This window comes from Megalops cyprinoides, chromosome 7, assembly GCF_013368585.1.
Source record: "Megalops cyprinoides isolate fMegCyp1 chromosome 7, fMegCyp1.pri, whole genome shotgun sequence".
Lineage (NCBI taxonomy): Eukaryota > Metazoa > Chordata > Actinopteri > Elopiformes > Megalopidae > Megalops > Megalops cyprinoides.
Genome location: NC_050589.1, coordinates 16,551,097 through 16,570,923, shown reverse-complemented (window position 1 = coordinate 16,570,923; position 19,827 = coordinate 16,551,097). Strand labels below are relative to the sequence as shown.

Sequence of the window (19,827 nt, the reverse complement as noted above, 5' to 3'; positions counted from 1 at the left end):
GCGCCGGCGGTGTGACGGCGGTGTCTCGGCACACCTTTGATCTTCCTGATGCTCTTTTTTTTTACTGTACCGAGCACATGCGTTTCCAGCTTTACCCCCACCATGTGGGGCTGTGCTGAGTCTGTACCGCGTGCCGTTTGTGGCCATTTGAGGGGTGACAGAGCGTTGACTGTGTGGCGTCTCTCTGGCAGGGTGCAATTTGCGGGATACAAGGTGAGCCGTCCGCCCGGCGACGTCGGCCGCTACATGTCCATCCCCCACCACCATCGCGGCGAAGTGCAGTTCCTAGGAAGGTGAGCCCATGCCCATGTACCGGAACATTCTGAGCCCCCCACCCCCTGAAATAAAATAGGAATGGGAGAGTGCTCTGCTCACCTGCTCTGTTTGTGTCTCCCCTCTTCAGGTACTCGCTTCTCCGGCGCTCCAAAGAGAGGCAGGGCATGGACGGGCTTAACAACCTGAAGTACACCCCTCAGGTCTCCCGTAGGCCACTCTACACAAACATCACTGTCCCCCTGACCCGAGAGCTGGCCCCCATCGCCGAGTACTGACCCCGAGGTCAGCAGCGGACACCCCTCCCCTCCTCCCCTTCCCCACGCATTGGCTGAAGCACTTAATGTGGCGGCGCCCATGCTTCCTGTAACAGCCACCCTTCAAAAATCTCATCGCTGCTTTGAAAAAGAAGCTGGTCTTTTTTTTTTTAAGCGCTGTCGTATAAGGGTACGCATGACCTCATCGCATCTGTAAGAGGTCCTTATTGCAGACCTCCCCTTTCCTGAACCTGTCTGTCTCCTGCTGCTGTGAGCGACCCCTCTCTCCAGGCCCCAAAACGGGCCCAGCCATGTCTGCAGCAGTGTTGTTGTCATGCCTTACACCCATTTGCCTCGCGCCAATTTTTTATTTTTTTTTTGCCTTTTTCTTTTGCTCATTCATTTTTTTTCATTCATCCATTCGTTCGTTCATGCATCTATTTCTCATGCGTTTTGCCTTCCCGTATCGCCATGTGAGTTTCCTCCAGGCAAATGGAGGAAGCAGGCCAGTCCATGTCTCGCAATAAGCAGACGGGAAGGCGTGCACCCACTGGCAGAAACGACCGGGAAACAGCGCCCCTCCATACCCAGCTGGGACCTCGCTGTGCGCCGGCTTCTGCTCCGCACTCTCCTCTGCACTGAAAATTTACACTTATGGAAGCACGGACGAGCCAAAGTCCTCGCTGGTCCTGCTAGAAACGGCAGGGCTTTTTTTCTTTTGTTTTAATTAATTTACCCGCACTGAAAGAGGGCCAGTAACACTGGGAGACCACTCGAAAGGGAAAGTCTGGGGGGAAAAAAAAACTAGCTCCGGTATACACGGAGACCGCAGACTGGACCGTGACGCCCAAGTCTTCCCGACTACGCCGCCGCCCGACTGGACCGATCACCTGTGACGCTTCTCCGATGGTGTCAAGAAGAACTTAACCTCTTATGCTCTGAGACTGTGTAACTACTGGTTGAGGTGGTGTGATCCTTAGCTTGTTTGGAACTTCTTAAATGCACTGAAGTGGGTGGCGGTAGTGGTTCCCACACGGGTACACACACAAACACTGTACACACACACCGGACTTGAGATTTGTACTGCGCACACCTAGGTGATCTCTGGAGGGCTGTGGAGTGCAGCCCCTCAGGTCTTGAAGGGTCTTCAGTAATGCCTCATTGGATTTGTCTGCTGGCTTTTTTTAGCTGCCCAGAAAAAAAGGAGGAGCAAACTCCACCAAACAGAAACAGAACCGTTCAGAGCGCAAATGACCTCCCCCCCCTCGACGGGGATTCTCCCACCGCAGGTGCTCTAGTTCTAACATTATTATTCTGTGAGCTCAGCCCAGCTGCCAGTTCCCATTTTGTCTTCACACTTACTAGCGGCCTGGAAATGCTCGTTATCGCCACAGGAATCAAAGTTGTATGCAAACCTCTTTCTCCAGGCTGAGACAGCGAAACCCTGCCCCCACTTAAACAGTGGCAGCGTGGTGACAGAGACAAATTGATGCATGCAAACCGCTCGGCACGGCGCACCTGTGCAAACACACGCATCTCGCCGATGTGATGCGCCTTTGGCGCGGCTGCCAACTGATTTAGCTGCCGACGGTTGGCGCTGCTATTGTTTGCCATCACGGCGCCACGGGCGGGCAGACCCTTGTGACCTGGGAAGGCCCCGCATCCGTCCACCCCAATTGTTTTCCTCTGTTTGGGAAACCAAACCAGATCCAGCCACTTTGGATTTTCCACACCGTTGTGGGTGGGCCGTCGACAAAGGGGTGTGCACAGTAGATTAAGGACAATGAGCAGGGCTTCCTGCCGATCGATGGCGGAGCAAAGTGTGCACTCAAGGAGAAGATGTTGAGTCTTCTTCTTTTAGAGCTATTTAAGAGGTCTGAACGATTCTGGGCTCATCTGAGATATCAAGACAGGTTCTATTTTCATCTTTAATTGTGACTGTTAGAAGGACGAGATGGGAACAACACTGAAGTAGATTAATTTAGACTACATCACCTCATTCTGGATGGTACGTCTCACAGACAGACCAGTAAATGGATGGAGGAGGGTGGCGCTGAGAACATTAACCACACAGGCCCCGTACCTGTTCAGCCCAGACCTTCCTCATCTAGTATGTAAGCGCTTTAAACAATGGCAGGCTGTGGGAGGTGTCTGCACTTTCCCCTCCTATGCCGGGCATGCAAATCGTCACTGTGAGCCGAGACCGCCCTTCAGGCCTGAACGAGCACAGCCGGAGCCGCAGCGGGCTCACACGGAGCTACGCGGGCCCCCCCTGCATGGTGAAAAAGAAGACGCAGGTCACGGCGGGTGTCTGAGTGAAGGATTTGCATGTGGCGCATCAGACCTCCGATACTACAGGGGTTAACTCAGTTCATGCACTCCTTGCTTTTTTCTACGCTGTGGTCCTACAGTTGTGTGTGTGTGTGTGTGTGTGTGTGTGTGTGTGTAGTGCCTTCGACACAGCTGTCTTAAGGCATTCATCATCTAACTGAAAGGCAGTGGGACACTGGAGCTGTTGCCACCTTCATTTGGTTAAAGTAGTCGTTGAACACCAAACAGTTTTCTCAAAAATTTTGAAAAGTCCCCCCAACACAACCAATATGTCACCTCTAATTTACAAGGTATTTACCATATATAACAAGCTCCACTCTTCCATCCTTTCAGAAATGTAAGTGTGTGTTTTTACTTGATTTGAATGCACTCAAAGTAGGTATGGTTTGTGTCTTACTTTTGACGCTGCTGTAGCAATTCCTTTTATTTTTCCCCTGAACATGATGACTCATCATAACAACTATAGTTCCTACGGGGCAGAGGCTGGAGGAGAAGGGGGCGGACACTGCTCAGCGGAAGGGGGGCATGGCCAATTGTGCCACCCACCTCCTTTAGTTTATCCTGTCTCTGAGCACCGCTGTCAGGTTGCTGCCAGCATTCCAGAGAAACAAAGCCCGGCACTTCCATTTCTTTGAGATGCCAATCCATTTTTGCGCAAAGTTGCTTGTCACTTCTTTAGGTGCATGCCAGGGACCAGCAGGGATAGCGACACTCATTTCCCCTCCAGTCCTGCCTCCCTGTCTCCACAGCCATGCCTCTCTTCCCAAAAAATAATTAAAAAGCAGTATCTTCTATGAACAGCCTTGATTAACCATTACATGAGGTTTATATTTGGAGTTTATATTTTAGAGGCAGGCCTCTTTTATTTATTAAATTTGTTTAGTTTTGTTTTTGTTGCTGTTATTGCAATGATTACAATTTGGTATGAAGAGAGCAGCTACAATATGATGGCAAAAACCACAACCAACAGTAATTCCTGGAAGGAGGTTTAACCGAATGGGGAAGCCTCCTTGCGACACAGGCAGAGTGCCATTTCCAATGAGAACGCTGGAAGGGATTGCCTAACGTCTGCGTTACGCATTTTCACTGAGCTCCTCCTCTCTACGCTCAATGGTGCTGTTCCAGAACACTTCTTTCTAACAAGGTCATGCTGTGCTTCTTGAAACCAGTTATGATATGGATGGCGGGGGAAAAAAAGTTTTTTAACTATCCAATCAGGCGCAAGCTGACCTTGCATAGCCAATCACGAGGAGGTGCTCGGCTGGAAGTGTGGACGCGGCACGTTCTGTCTCTCTGCACGTTTGAGTGAAATGGCCAAACCCGGCGCGTGCAGGGGCTGTGGCATCCGACGGCCCTGACCCCGGATCAGTGTTTTGCGCATTGTGGTTGGGGTCAGGGTTTGGTTGGCTGATCCTCAGTCAGTGCCCTGCTGTGACACCTCTGCATTGTCAAACATAGCTCCAAAAGAGCCGTGAAAGAATCCATTCTATACCAGCCCAAATGAAGGGGGCAACAACCACCTGACGGGCTGGCAGCCTTAAACCTTTTTAATTTATTCCAATGTTTTCATGTTTTTATTTTTGTATAAGCAAATCTATTTAAATGAAATGATTTGTAAATCTATACCCACGTCCTACTTGTTCTTGTCGTGCTGTGTTTTTAAGACGGTCGCCGTAGCCGCGAGTACTATCATCGCAAGGATTTGGAGTGGTTTCTGCTGGCCAGTTTCGTTCCGTTCAGCTCACAATAGCTTCATTCTTTCAATTGCAAAAAAAAAGGCTAGACATTTTACAGTGCTCTCTGGTGCACTTCATTTCAGTGACTTATAGATCTGTTTGGCCGGACTCTGTTTGAGGTCACAATTTTGGCCCCTTAATGGAATGTTCAGGCTTTTTCAGTATTGCCCTTAGCTTGCCTGACATGTGACAAGGGGTTGGGGGGGCGGGGGGGGGGGGTGGGGGACATGGCGGTGGTAGTGGTGGTGGGGGCAGTCATGGAAAAATGATTAGATTTAGTTTTATATTACCTATGTGGCAGGGATAGTCTCAGCAGAGAGTATTGTAAATAAAAAAATGAATAAAAAAAAAACGAAAGAGGAACAAGCTTCTTACCTCAAACCACTGACCGCATCATAGCATGTGGTGTCTGCTGCTGTGCTATTGTTTTCTTCTGCGTGTGTATGTGTGTGTATGTGTGTATGTGTGCGTGCGCAGAAAATTTGTCTTTGTCTTCTAAACTGTTCTCATTCAGTAGGGAACAATGTTTGTCTTTATTTCACATGCTAGGCATTGTAACCAACTCCAAATTCTATTAGACAGTGTTTTTTGGAAAAAAAGAGAAAATCTATTTCCTTTGTGATTGTAGGGGTCTCAAACCAGCCTCCTCAAACTGAAGCCATTTGCCACATATATACTTGATGTCAGTCGTGCGTGTGTGTATCAGTGTGTAAATATGTATCTGCATATTTGTGATTCTTGAGATTTTTTTGAGGGAGTATTTTTTTTTTTTTTACCATTGTTCAAATTCACCAATAAAAAAATCTTTAAAAGATACAATTTTTTTACTTGTTAATGATTAACTCTCCACAACTGGCTGAGGCAGGTGAGATGTTTCAAATAAAGGATGTATATGTGACCCCTAGCCATCTGAGTGCGTCTCCTCTGTCCTTCTCATCCCGTCTGCTTGCTCTGGCTGCGCATCGCAGCCACCCGCACGCAGAAACGCAGACACGCCAACCTAGCTGCAGAAGCGCGCAGGCCGATCCAGCACACGGAAATTCCACCTCCGTTCCTTTCAAAATATGTCACTGAAACTACACACCGTCGCATAAACCTCACAGTTTAAATGCGATCAGGTCTGATATGATGATCAAGCCATCTGTTTTTTTTTCCCCCCTACTGACATTTCCTTATGCCAGTTTGTAATGGATGGGAACATTTTCAGCGTCACTACTGTATAACCTGTCATCAGTGTAAAAATACAGATTTGTGCAGCTGTTGCCCAGAGGGGAAGCTCAATGCATACTTGTGAAATTGTAAAGCCACAAAGACGCTGTATGATTTCCTTTTAGCTGACACATTTTGCTCTGTGCTGTGAACTTGCGATCAATGCTTCTGACTGTATGTAGCCAACCAGACAGACCAAATGCCCCATTGCGAATAGCTCAGACAGGTGCATAGCTCTAAAAAGGATGTGCCATCGGTTGGCTTTGGGCCCTCCCTCAGGAGGCTTTTGCTCCCTTGAGTTTCTAAATCACAGCTGGTCTTGCAGTCAGACATTGCTGTTCACCTCCAGTCCTGGAGTCGCTGTCTGGCGGGATTCGAATCTGTAGCTCATTAGGTTGGCCGAGGCGAATGAGATGCACCACTGATATAAAGGTCGGTGGATCTGGGCAGTGTGAGACAGAAAGTGATATGAATGGATTGTAGTAGACTTCCCACATACACAGACACATGCACAGATTCACATGAACACAACCAAACTCTGTTTGCCCACAAATGTAAATGTAAAATGTTTACATTTATGCTTTCTATAATGCAGTGCCTTTCCACATTTTGTCATCATCGCCTATGTGCCCTGTCTGGTGTGTAATGGGAAACTGTCACAAAAGAAAGAAATTTCTTTGAGCGCAGAGGAATTTGCTTGTTCCACTCCCCCTGTGAGAATGTTATCTGTTCTGCCTCCAGTTAATATCAGCTCTCTGGTCTGGCAGCTTTATCAAGGGCAACGGTCCCATTCAAGGTGAAATGTAGTAAGAGGAGGCCACTCACATAAAGGTCACATTAATATATGTTCCAACTGACAGGAGTCCACATTCCTATGGACTTGGACTCCAGTCCTGCTTAACTTGCTTACGTAAACCGTAGCTATGAGACATCATCAGAATGACCCAGCCCCTTCTCCTGAAGAGCTGCCAACTTGGCACCCTTTGAATATTGTACATTTCATAGCAGGGGGGCTCATTACTGCGTAGCAGAAGGTTCCGGACCTCCTAATCAGGCAGCTGTCAGCCGCTGAGTAGATGACTGATACCATGCCACTGGCAAGACTGCACACTCCCAAGCTTCTTTCCCGAAGCAGTGACCTTTTCGGAAAAGCAGCAGGCTAGCCGTGCGGCGTGAAATGAAATGAAAGCACGGGCCGAGGTGAATGAATGAGGGGTCTCATTAGCACATTACATTATTGGCATTCAGCAGACGTTGCTATCCAGAGCAACTTACGTAGGTTACAGTTTTTACATGCTATCCATTTATTCATCTGGACGCTTACTGTGCCAATTCTGGGTCAGGTACATTGCCCCGAGGGTACAACAGCAGTGCTTTAGTGGGGGATCGAGCTAGCAACCTTTCGGTTACAGGCGCTGCTCCTTACCACTGTGCTACACTGCTGCCTTTCTGAGCCTCCTGCCTCTCTGAGCAGTACAAACACTTGAGATTTCTCTAGCACTCACTCCCAGGCTGTAGGGCTCACTCTGCCACCAGAGGCATCTGGTGTTACTGCAGTATCTGTGTGCCACACTGTTGTGTAGTCATCCTGCCCTGCTCCCGTTTGCATTATCAGAAAACCTAGTGAGGCCTTGATGCAACCAGGCCAGCGTTCCTGCCAGGAACAAGACCTTCATAGCTCAGGGCCTCCTCTTGTCCCGTGTGTTCAATGATGGCCTCTAACCTTGTTAACAGCATGCGGTAGAGGCCACCCTATTCATTGTCAGTGCATGCATTCAAAGTCATTCACAGTCTAGGAGATGGAGAGTAAGGCCCACTACTTGCCCCTCTCTAGGAAGTACATATACACGCTTTTGCACCATTCGGACGTACGTTAGAAAATGTAAATGAGCTTTGATTCCACATGAAAGTGACACAAGGATGAGGCTAGTTGATGTGTTTGCTGCCCAAAAATTGAATCCCTCAATTTGCAAACATATCACAGTTGTTTTCATTGATTTATTGTCACTAATTAGCTCCAAGAAGCACATAGGTCAGTCATTTGAAGTTATTTGATGTGTCTGGTGATTTTCTGCTTTCCAAATGTTGCTCATTGTTACCAATCAGCTGTTGCCTTTTGTCAAAGTAAACCTTCTGTTTGTTGAGTTTGAAACATAACAATGAAATTTATCAAAATAATTTTGCATGTTTAACATGGAGAAATGTGCATTGCAAATGATATGTTAGAATAAGCCAAACTAACTCTGCCAAAGGTTGTCCATTCATTTTACTTAGGGGTTTGTCTGCCACCTTGTGGGCACCCAGGGAACTTCAACTGCACGAGTGTACAGTATCGTAGTAGCTTATTGGACAGCGTTATAAAATGAGCATAACATTTTAAACTAAAATAGAATTTTTCTCATTTCATTCTCTTAAGCAGTGTGAGCTTTTATATGTACTTTTAACTAAGAGAAAAGTAATCACTACTGTAAATGAAAAACAAAACAACGAAGTAAAAGAGAAATACATTTCTTTTTTACAAACATTTTTGACAGCAAAACAAACGTGTACAAAAATTTTAGCACCCTTGATGTCAACATACAGTATTTAAAAAAGGAAAAGACAAGAAACCATGAAGGAATAAAAAATTATTGACTTGCCAGTAGGAACCCGTAGCAGCTTATTAGTGTCATTTGCCTTGTTATCTTTACAAATACATCTAGTAAATAACAATGCAGTCACTTTTTCTTCATATAAGTTAAAATGTCAGTTAAAATCAATATAAAACTTGACAATCACATGACATCAAATGAAACAAATGGGAGAGAAAACAGAGTGAAATGCCCCATTGAATCGACGCTCGGTTCACTTCTTGCCAATTGGTGCGTCTGTGAGGCTTCCTGTGGCCTGGGCGCCCCCCCACCCCCCCAACGTGCTACTGGTCCCCCCTCCGCTCGGACTGTCCCGTTTTGCCCACGCAGTCTTTGAGTCCGTCTTTGAGCTCGGCCAGCTGGTGCGAGTGGCTGGCGAGCGTCCCGTTGACCTGGGAGAGGTAGCTGTCGGAGTGCCTCTCCAGCTCGCCGCGGATCCGCTCCAGCTGCTCGGCCAGCTCGCTCAGGCTGCCGCACTGGCCCTCCACCTGCGCCACCCGGGTGTCCACCGCCATCACCTCCTTGTGCACGCCCAGCGCCGTGGTGCGGCAGCCCTGCAGCTCGCCCGCCAGCCGGCGCCTCAGGCTCTGCAGCTCGCCCTTGAGCTGGATGAGGCGGCGCTCGCTGGAGCCCTGCTGCGCCGCCTGCCGGCCCACCAGCTGCGTGATGCCCTCCACCTGGCTGGCCAGCCGGTCCTCGCGCTGCCGCCAGGTGGCGTTGACCTGGCCCACCTCGCGGGCGACGGTGCTGACCGAGTCGCGGAGCCCCTTGAGGGTGCGGTTGACGGAGTTGATGTTGACCTTGAGGAGCGTGATCTCCCCCTGGATGGCGCCCTCCTCCTCCTCCTGGGCGATATGGGCGATGAGCCCATGCAGGGTGCGGTTGAGGTGCTCCAGCCGGTCGGAGTGGCCGTCCAGGCGGCCTGACAGCCTGTCCTCCATCTCCTTGCACTGCTCCACCTCGCCCTGGAGTGGCGTCTCGTCCCCGCCAGCGGTCGGGGAGCAGGAGGAGGTGCAGAGGAGCTCCAGGTCGGTCAGCTGCTTCTGCACGCCATCCAGGCCCGTCTCCACGCGCCGCCGCACCGCCTCGATCTCCGCTTCCAGCGCCGGCACCGCCTGGCCCTCCAGCAGGGCGGGCGCCGTGGCATTGCTCAGCTCCTCCACCGCCACCAGCAGCCGGTCCTCCAGGTTCTTCATCTTCTCATCCACCAGGGCCTTGAAGCCATCCAGGCCGCCCGGGCCACCCTGGTCTTTGTCGTCAGGGCCCCCCTTCTCCGTGGCGTTGAGCCTCCCCTCTATGTCCTCCAGGCGACCCTCCAGCATGGTCTCCACGTGGGCGGTCTGCTCGGTGAGCGAGATCTGGAGCTGCCTCTGGGACTCGGTCAGCCCCTTCACCGCGTCCTCCAGCAGCAGCACCCTGTGAGCCAGGCTGGACACCTGGCCGCAGCAGCTCTCCGTCAGGGTCAGGCCCTGGATCTGAGCCTGCAGGTCTCCCAGCTCCTTCCGCAGGCCCGTCTCCCGGCCGTCCAGGGAAAGCTGCATCTGCTCCTGCCCGCTCAGCTGGTCCTGGTGGCACTGCTGCTGCACCTGGCCAATGCGCTCCTCGCAGTGGCTCTCCATGCCCGTGAGCCGCCTCTCGAAGCCGTCTAGGATCTCGGCCCGCACGCCCGCCAGCTTGGCATCCAGCAGCTCCTCCAGGAGCTTGCGCGCACCCTCCGGCGCCGGCCGGCCCGTGGCCGCCTCTGTCAGCCGCTTCAGCTGCCCGTCGTGGCCCAGCACCATGCCGTGCAGCTCGTCCAGCATGTCGCTCTTGGCCCGCAGCTCGTCCTTCACCTCCGTCACCCTCCCGACGAGGTCACCGAAGCCGGGGAAGCCCTCGCCGCCCTCCAGCCCGTCGGGCGTGCCGTCGGGGATCACGCCGAAGCCCACGGAGGAGTCGGACAGCCGGGGGGCGGAGCCCAGCAGGGTGGCCAGCGTCTTGCTGGTGTCCTCGCGCAGCGCCGTGCGCAGGCGGTCCTCCAGGCCTGTCACCGTGCCCGTCAGCGCATCCAGGCCCTGCGACAGGCGCCGGAGGTCCTCCTCCATCCGGTCCAGGCGCTCACCCGTCACACCAAACTTCTGGGCTAAGGGGCGTGAGCAAGAACAATAACAGCCAGTTCAGATTTACTCAGCGGTATACATTACTTTCTATGAATGCATTTCATTATTAGTAGTAATATTATATATTTTACTAATGTTATTATAGTATTATAATATTATTTCTTCCCTTATTTCTAAGTTGTCGTTATCGGACCATAACAGAGGTTATCAATGTCGTCATGCTTGTATGGTTCCCATATCATTTACATTACATTTACAATATTGTCATTTAGCAGACAATCTTATCCAGAGCAACTTACATACAGTAGGTTACAGTTTCTTACAAGCCCTTCTCCTTAATCACTGCGCATCATGCTGCCCCTTAAGAGTGCATGAAGAGGCAAAATGGCGGGACTCACCGTAGTTGGACTTACTGCCACCTGGGGGCACTTCCCCCGTGGGGATGGATTGCTGGTCAGGGGGCACTCTAGGATGGCCGCGGGGGTAGCCCTTCATGCCGGGATGGGGCAAGGCGCCCTTGAATGGGGGCATCATCATGTCGGGGAAGGAGGTGGGCCCGTCGAAGCAGCCTTCGCCCGAGTACCCAGGGCAGCAGCGCCACTCCAGCTCGGTCACCGTCTTGTACCCCACCTTGTATTTGGGCTTATAGAACGTCCTGTACCTGGACAACACAGAACATCAGCTGATTAATAAATCTGAGACCATGGAAGGGATGAACAGAACCAATGATTTATTGGCAGTTGCTATTGACAGTTGCTATTGTGTTCGTCATTTAAAAAAATGCTGTGGTGGCATGCTGACTGAAGGGCCAATCATGTAGCAAGCAGGTTAGGGGCTTAAATTCTTGGTATTGCAATAATGTTGTAATAATTATTGAGGTACTCGACCTATATAGCTTCAAGGAATGCCCAGCTACATAAATGTAAGTTACTCTGGGAAAGGAAGTCTACCAGGCAAAGTAGTGTAAATAAATAAATAGAAAAGGACTTTGAAAACATTGAAAGGTGCCATATGTAATCCATTGTTATTGTTGTTGAATATCATCAGAGTATTACTAATGTGGGTGGACAGCAGGTTACTCTTGATTGTTTTGGACTGCAGCTGAAAGGAATGAATGAGAAGCAACCAAATGTATTCTCATTGTATTAAGCATGGAATATTGTATATGGGTAGTGTTTACACTGTAATAAATGCACTCTTTATTGATTGAACAGACATCATTAATGCAATTTTGAATGGGGCCGAGCTTTTACTGTGGGGCAGAAACAAATTAGTCTGTCTAAGGCTCCAAACACCATAACAGGATTGATTTTGCCTTGGGTGCTGCAGTATTAAACTGAAACACTAGAGGTCAGTATTTAGTCAATCCATAGCATATTTTACTTTTGTCAGTCAAATAGTTCATGGGATCATGTGTCCGGCACATGAGGTGAAATAATCAGCAGAGCTGTTGAATCATTTCAGACTGTTGTATTGTCAACCCCTTTGATTTCACTACAAAAACAAACACGATCATATGTGTTTGGTTGCTGAGAGCTGGGAGGAAAAAACTTCACATGGTAGATGGAATTGAGAAAAAACTTCACATGGTAGATGGAATCTTTCAGTTGTTCTGGCTGTCACGCTGCAGGACTCACATGACGACCGGGCACTTCTGTCCCCAGACGCACTTGGTGTATTCCGCCTTGACGTAGGTGGCCATCCCGTCCTGCATGGTGCACGAGATGTTCTTCTGGACGACGTAAGCGCAATAGTTTCTGCGGAGAGAACAACAGTGTGTCATCCGGCTGTCCTGCCAGCGGTCAGGCACATGGGACACCCTGCTGTTAAAACCGCGTCCAACGCCGCGGCGCAGCCGTGGAGTCGAGCAGCTGTTCTTTGGAAGGGTCTCTGCGGAGAGAGCGCAGATCGAAATCAACCTGACCCCCCCCCCCCCCCCCCCCCCCAAAAGAACAACTCCACCACATCATGGCCTCACACTACAGCAACTGCGAATGTCATCCAGCCCCCTCTGTATGGTAAACAATAATCCACATTCCTCGCCTGAAACCTGAGAGTTTAATGCTATTCCTAGGGAAAATGTAGATCCCGATTTATGACCCCACACCATTGTGATAAAACGCAGAGTTTGACAAAGGGAGGGAAAAAAATCCACGCACAAATGCTGCATGTGTTCAGCGGTAGGGTTAGAATGGAGCCGTCAAACTGAAATACTGTCCGAATCTATGTTATTGGCCCCACAGGACACCCGGTGACTGAATGAAAAACAACGTACCTGTAACCTCATGCTGTTTTTTTTTCCACCTAAAATCCCACTAGACTTTGCTTGTTGCAAGCCAGCATCTTGCAACATCACGCAATCCAACAAGCCTGGCCCCCTCTGCAAGTGATATTTATTTAGGACATGCCTTTTGATGTATACTTCAACAGTATATGAGAATATTTTTATATTATGAACTTCTGTCTGTTCTCAGTTCCATTATCATATATTATAATGCTCTAATCTTTTAGTATAGACTTGCAGATAGCCAGCAGATGTATATGGAAGTAAGAGGTAATAAAGCTATCACCTCGCTAATCTTCGCTGAAGAGTCTCCCCTCACACCATGGAAACTCATGCCGCAAACTGGCCTTTTTTTCTATCAAGTGGCTAATACAGTTGTATGAAACTGCTTGAGCGTTCGTGACAGGCTTCCTTTCATTTAGACCTTAAGAGGTATTTCATGGCCATAAACCATCCAGGAAGTGGTTTTGCTGTGACCTGGCAATCCCGGGGTTGAGGCTGGGGATTTAGAATGGGGGCACAGCTCCTGTGAGGTACAGCAGTGATTGATCCACTCAAGCAAGGGCTTGGTGGGAAAGAATACTCTAAGCATTCCAGCACATAGCTCTGAGTCTCCCCTGCTGTAGGTTCCTGTTTACAAATGAATTCTTCAGAGGAATGAATCATTACCACAGAACACCAGCGGGCCGTGCTGTGATTTGAAAAGAACCTGATTCAGGTTAAATGAATTTTAATAATGACAATAATAATAATAATAATAATAATAATAATAATAATAATAATATTTCTTCCCACAGTTGAAGAATTTAGCTGAGTCTTGACAGAGCACATTCTTTGTACTTGGGGTTCAGGTAGTGATTGTTGTATGCCTTACGCTTTAAGAATGCACTCTTGAAATGTTGTTATCCCCCCCCAACCCCAACCTCATATTGCAGCTGTTTTTGAAATCAAGCAATAAAACTAAAGAGGGTTTTATCACAGCATTTTCCTCCCAATAAATACTGAGTTTTATTGACAGAATAAAAAACCTTTACTGCCTGTTGTCTGTTTAATTCGTGAGAGCGCGGCTCCCTCACGGCCCGATGTTGAAACAGGGGACGAAGCTGATTGACAGTCGCCAGGATGATATGCTTGGAACGGAGGAATGCTTCTCACGTCACAGTGGGGTCAACCGGAGAAGAAAAAAAAAATCGGGAACCAAGATTTGTTTGTCAGGTGCACATCTGGGGAAGCAAATAGCATTCATATTTTAACAGAGCCTTAAAGTAAAAGAATCCAGATGTTAACAGAGTACTCCCCCCCCCCCCCCCCCCCCATCCAGCCCCACTCCTCTCCTGTCACTTGTCTGCCAATGCCATTTCTTTTTCCCTGGGATATTTAATCTCGTCAGGTGTGTTTCGTCCTCTGGTGAGAAGGTCAGAGGAGGGCTGTTTTCATGGAAGAGATGTACACAGAGTGTTAGCGAACACGTTGCACCGCGGCCACATGTTAGTCCCGCTCAGTGTCACAGAGGATACGAACAGCCCCAAGGAATCGCCATTAAGGCACAAGTGTTTTAGGGCTGTTCCACATCTGAGGGACCACACATTGAGTGACAGAGCGTCAGCCGGCAGGCGGTGGGAGATCCAAGAGCTGTTTTACCCGTTTACCCCCGGGTCAGCTGCTTTTCAGGATGGGGGGGGCGGGATAAGCTCCTCATCTTTAGGAAAGGTACTGGAGGCCCCAAAGCAGTCAAAGGGAACCCCGGCTGGGGGGGGGGCGCAGGGCGAGAAGGGATCATCCCACCCATTAAACTCTCTCACACACCCTGTCTCTGCATCAGAGGAGCACAGTGAACCAGGGAGTGCTCACGTTCCTCAGGCGCTTCGAAAAGTATTTGCATTTTTTCTGACGATTCGTTTTTTTGGCGGGTCCGGTCCCACTGTAAATATTTCCAGGATACCGTTACAGTGTCTAAATCCCCTCCGACCTTCCCTGGAGGAAAGGAGAATTCCCTTTAAGGTTCCCATATGGCACTCTTTGTCAAATATTATTGCAAGTCGCCCCTTTCGCACCCCCTCCCCCCTCCCCCTCCACCCCTCCCGCTATTTTTTCTTTTTAATGAAATTGTAAACGGCGACTTGCAGGCAATCCAATAATGCGATCCTTTCACCTGCAGTCATGAGAACCTGGCCATAATTTGACCTTCAAGAGATTTATTGGTGGGGCAGGGAGAGGGAGCCTAACGGGGCGATTTCTTTACAGTTACGAAAATGATCTCCTCCAGAGTGCTCTTGTGCTTTTAATGAAACCTATTTTTAAGCATTTGGCAGCTCTGAATGGCAAGAGAGCATCAGCATAATAAATAACGCACCTGTGGCCGCTAATGTGATTGGAAGGAGACAGTGCACACGGGGTCATCTTGCTCGCTAAAGAGAGTAGTTTCTCTCTCGTCGCTTTCATATGCAGGCCTGGCTGCTTTGAATGTCTGAATGGCCAGTCTGAAAATGGTTGCCAGTGCAGTGATGTGGATGGAGGACCTTCAGTGCAGAAGTTGCGCATGCCCTGGGATCAGACTATTACCTACTGTATTTGGGTTAAGGGTCAACAATACAGTAGCCTGGGTGTGTGGCAAAGACTCCATGCAACCTCAGATCCAGGAATGCGAAGCATTATGTTAACCCTTTCATGTTTTTGTTAGTCAACAGAGGGACTCATGACTTGCCATCATAACTAATTTCACACACAAGCAATTATCTGGCACGAAGGGGGGGCCTCCCAGTAGCAGCTGTGTCAGTCAGGGAGACATATGTCATCAAGTACTCCAGAGGTGGAGAAGTCTCTGTCATTTACCAGTGTGGAACATTAAACAGGTCTGTATTTTACTGCAGTAATGTAACACCATCTAATATTGTTCCTGTACTTGTGGGCAAAAAAAGGATATATCTTTTTCATACAGTTCTGTAGGATAGATCTGGAATGCAATTTGAACATGGCTGTTCAGAATCCTGGAAACCCCTCTTGGCTCATACCGCTCCAAGGTCACGACACGCCACAGTTATCATGTGAAACAGTGCAGTAATTTTACACAGCTGTCAAAGTCCGTTGGAGTTATTAGCGCTAATGTACCGCGGGGACCGCTGCGCCTCTCTGTGTTTTGGAACGCAGTTGTTTTTCCTTGGGGGAAAATTGGTTTTGGAGAGACTTAAACTTGTCTTTGAGGGTGCGCCCTCTGACCCTGCAAGAATCGAGTGCCCTCCCCCCTCCCTGAAACCTCCACCCCCACCCCCACCCCCACCCCAACCCCCAGCAGGCCTCTGCGTACGGATCAACACAAACTTGCGCCACCGACTCCTGACCCCGTGACCGGAACCGCAGTAAAGCAGCATGTGTAAACCTACCCAGACCCAACAGAAGGACTGGCCGCCCCACGCGGCTCTGACAGGAACCACCGAAGAAAAAGGATCAGCCCCCCAAAACAGCCCCGAGGCTCCTTTCCTCTGCAATCCGATTCAGAAGTACAGTGCTTCAAATGTGATCAAATGGTTACTTTTTTTTTGCTCCATGTTGTCCATGTAAAACTACTGCTGGATGGTGAAATTGAAAAAGGGTAAAATTCACTAGAGAGCCCTGGCTCTTGGGCATTACATTACTTTATTGTCATTTAGCAGAGGGTCTTACCCAGAGTGACTTACATTGGCTACAGCTTTTTATAAATGTTATCCATTTATACAGCTGCATATGTACTGAGGAAATTATGGGTTTGGTACCTTGCCCAAGGGTCCAGCTGCAGTGTCCCAATGGGGAATAGAACCAGCAACATTTTGATTACAAGCCCTGCTCTGTGCTACTACACTACACTATGGTAAGGAGCTAGGGTTATTTTTCATATGTCGCAGTCCTTTCATAAGTAAATGTTGCACTGTGTACAGCATACTACTTGACCTGGATTATTTTAAGTGTAACAGTATGAGGAAGGACTTTAGAGATGCACCCTGAAACAGTATCAAGGATATTGCCTGGAAAACAGAAGCACTCACATAGCATGGAAACCAAGTGAGATGAGCATTGGGATTGGGCCCTGGCCTCTGCAGCTGTGAAGCGAGACCCACCCCCCCAAACGACACCGTGGCTTTCTCGCCTGGTGGCATAAGAATGGGTGCTTATGACCATCAATAGCTGGGAACACAAGGGACTAATGAGCTGTGTTTTAGTGAGAAATTCAACTTTTACTGTGGGACACTTTGGGCTCTCCCCATACAGTACGGCCTGGCCTTTGTGATCATTGTCTGAGATGTCACTCCCAATGAGGATGGACCCACAATGGGCTCCCACCAGGAAGCACTTCGAATAAAAGGGGGGAACGGCTGTCAAATCACATGCTCCATTGCAAAATAGAGAAAACCAAAAAAATATACTAGCATTGCTCAGAAGGGGAGATGCGGGGGAAATGTCAAGTGCAGTGCTTGTATTCAACAGTCATTTTCTGTAGTGTGTGTCTGTGTGTGTAGGAAGGGAGGAGTTGAGGCTGTTCCAATATAAAAAATCCCTGGAAAAAATGCTAAAAGTCACACATACATCTTACACTACACAAAGTTCCTTGTAGGAGCCCGTTACAGGCTCCAGCCACACATGAAATTAGTGCCATCCTAAGCAAAAAGTGGTACAATGGTACTAAGGGCCTCTTTTGACCCACAGTGAGTCTGTGTCATGGCTAATGAAGTTACAGTGTGGGTGAGGATGTAACACTGGATCTTACAGCATTTAACACCACAGAGGACTGAGTATATTCATGTACCTTGCATCTCACGAGAGCTCAGGGTTACGGAGGCAGAGGGGATGGTTGCGGAAAGGCTGCGGCGCAGATGTCAAAACCGAATACGCAGAGGAAACCGCTGTCTACCTGATCTTCCACACAACATTACCTGTGAGCACAAAGAGGTCTCTGTCTGCGCGTTAAGAGGCAAGCCTGGTGGACCGCAGAGTCCGAACAGGCTGGCCTTCCCTGGCGTGACAACTCCACACCGAAGCCGGTAGCTGCAGCTGCAGGGAAACGCTTAGCGCGGTGTGTGGAATGTCTGCTGCCTGGAGGGAGAGCCCAGACCGGCAGCGAGGGCAGACTCACAGCCACACTGCTCTGGCCTTTTGACATGACTTTGCCTCTGGAAAGCAGCAGGTTGCCCCAGAGCTGTCCACAGTGATAGAGCTCCAAAGAGGAAGCCGAGCAAAAAAAAAAAAAAAAGAAAAAGAAACAGAAAAGGAAAAATGCCAAAAGATAGCAATGCACCTCTGAAGACCTGATGACAACACATTACTTGGACACTGCGCTTCTGTCCTCAGTCAAAAAGATACAACTTTATTGAGGTCCCCCTGCTTAACCCAGTCTCCCGAGCAAACGGCAGAGACAAACAAGCACAAAAAAGGCTTCAGTCCACACAGACAATCTCAGCTGTATCGTATGCCGGCAATATCAAGCTATATCAAGAATATCAAGCAACAACAACAATGTCTAGGTGCCTCTGTTTTCGCCCAGCTTTGTCAGAGACGGGTTTTTTAACAGAGAAAAGGTGGCAAAGAATGTACCTTTAATTCTTTTCTCATGGATCAAACAGCGGTGTTCCGCTCAGGATCTGACCCCCGCGACCCTCAGGTCTAAAGGCCAGTGCACCGATCACTGCACCCATGCTGTCCTACATCCCACATGCTGCCCTGCTCTCATATACTACATCCATTAGTATCAACGCAGATGACTTGTCAAGTCAGCTTTCCTTAGAGTGCACACTTCAAATCCGGCAAGAGCTGAGATGTGTTCTTGCAAAGTGTACCATGTAAAAATTATGATTCATTTCATGTTAATGGCTGGGCAGCAAGAAATACTGTGCAGTAGAAAAGATGGTGTGGGATGTTATGACCCTACAAACATAGTGTATTTTGAAGAGATCTGCATTGTATATTATATATAGTTGAGGCAAATGAGCTAATCACAAAAACATTCTGTCTGCAATAAACCAGGGCAAACCCACCTACTGTATGCCAGGTTGCTCTGCCAAAGTCTTTCCATATGTTCTACAGCATTATTTTTCCCATGTGAAATGCTTTCAATACTGATCAAAGTAGGCTATATTTCTGCAGTGATGTTAAAGGGCACCTAGAATGGTTATTTGTAAATTGTAAACCCAGGGAAAGAGTTTGGTTGGCCCAAACAAACATTTACCAGACAAACACCTTCGCAATGGTTATTCACTTGGTATGCCCTTTGTACATCCAACTATACACCATCCTAGTATTTAATCTTCAGATGCTTCAGATGCTCATTATCTTTTATCATATTAGAGCAGACCCATAGAAATTGTATGGTCGGCTGTTCGAAGGGTTCCTCAAAGCAGATGACACTTGCAAGAGTGTTTGACACCACAGTAATAAATATTTGACACTTTTCTGTCTTTTGGCAGACAGCCTGAAATTGATTTTAAACTAAAAAGCATGCATACAGCATGTTAACTGATAACTGCTGGTTGTTACAAGGTCAAGTATTTGTGTACAGTGTTAACACTGATGATGAGAGTGGTACTCACTTGTGTCTGGTCATGGGTTTCCCGGGAGAGTAGTGGGGACTGACTCCAGACTTGTACAGGTTGTATCTGTAGGGACTGCCATAATAGGTCCCTTTGCTGTCAACCAGAGACAACAGCACACCAAACAAAAAGGGATGAAGAGTGACCTGAGAGAGTGATGCCATCATCTTCAGCCTCCAGAAAAAGTGTAAAAAGCACCAAAAGAAGAAAAAAATAAAACAAAAATCCACCAAAACCAAGTTGTAAAGTGGAAGGATTGATACCAAAAAATCTCTGAGAAATCCTCCCTTTGTTGAAAAAGCACCAATTTTCTTTTTCTTAGCCTCCCAGGTATCTTCAGAGTGGACTCCTTCAGCTCTTCAGCTCGACTCCAGAGAAGCCTGCAGCCCAGACATCTGTGCTGGCATCATCTCCCTTCGCTCCTGCGCTGTGAGAAGGAGAGGGGATGGGAGCG

The 19,827-nt window shown here is 48.5% G+C and overlaps 2 protein-coding genes across 2 annotated transcripts in view; one reads left to right on the top strand and one right to left on the bottom strand.

The window, feature by feature from the left end:
* The window catches only part of b4galt5 (UDP-Gal:betaGlcNAc beta 1,4- galactosyltransferase, polypeptide 5), a 29,710-nt gene extending 26,837 nt beyond the window's left edge, over nucleotides 1–2,873 (top strand). The window contains exons 8-9 of the mRNA XM_036533670.1: nucleotides 192–293; nucleotides 404–2,873. Coding sequence (XP_036389563.1) covers nucleotides 192–293; nucleotides 404–551 — 250 coding nt within the window. The 3' untranslated portion in view covers nucleotides 552–2,873. The remainder of the gene's footprint in view (nucleotides 1–191; nucleotides 294–403) is intronic.
* Nucleotides 2,874–8,720: 5,847 nt separating this feature from the next.
* LOC118781411 (EMILIN-3) lies at nucleotides 8,721–19,540 on the bottom strand. The gene is made up of 4 exons (XM_036534442.1): nucleotides 19,374–19,540; nucleotides 12,173–12,292; nucleotides 10,949–11,196; nucleotides 8,721–10,558 (listed from the first exon to the last, which is right to left on the bottom strand). Exons 1-4 carry the CDS (start codon nucleotides 19,538–19,540, stop codon nucleotides 8,721–8,723), a joined length of 2,373 nt encoding a protein of 790 aa, XP_036390335.1.
* Nucleotides 19,541–19,827: the final 287 nt, after the last annotated feature.

What these genes read in the sequence shown, in the direction of transcription:
- LOC118781411 (XM_036534442.1), bottom strand. Translation starts at nt 19,540, where the DNA reads ATGATGGCATCACTCTCTCAGGTCACTCTTCATCCCTTTTTGTTTGGT. An exon ending in AAACCCATGACCAGACACAA is followed by an intron (nt 12,293 to 19,373) that starts GTGAGTACCACT and finishes TTCTCTCCGCAG; the next exon opens with AAACTATTGCGCTTACGTCG. An exon ending in CAGAAGTGCCCGGTCGTCAT is followed by an intron (nt 11,197 to 12,172) that starts GTGAGTCCTGCA and finishes TGTGTTGTCCAG; the next exon opens with GTACAGGACGTTCTATAAGC.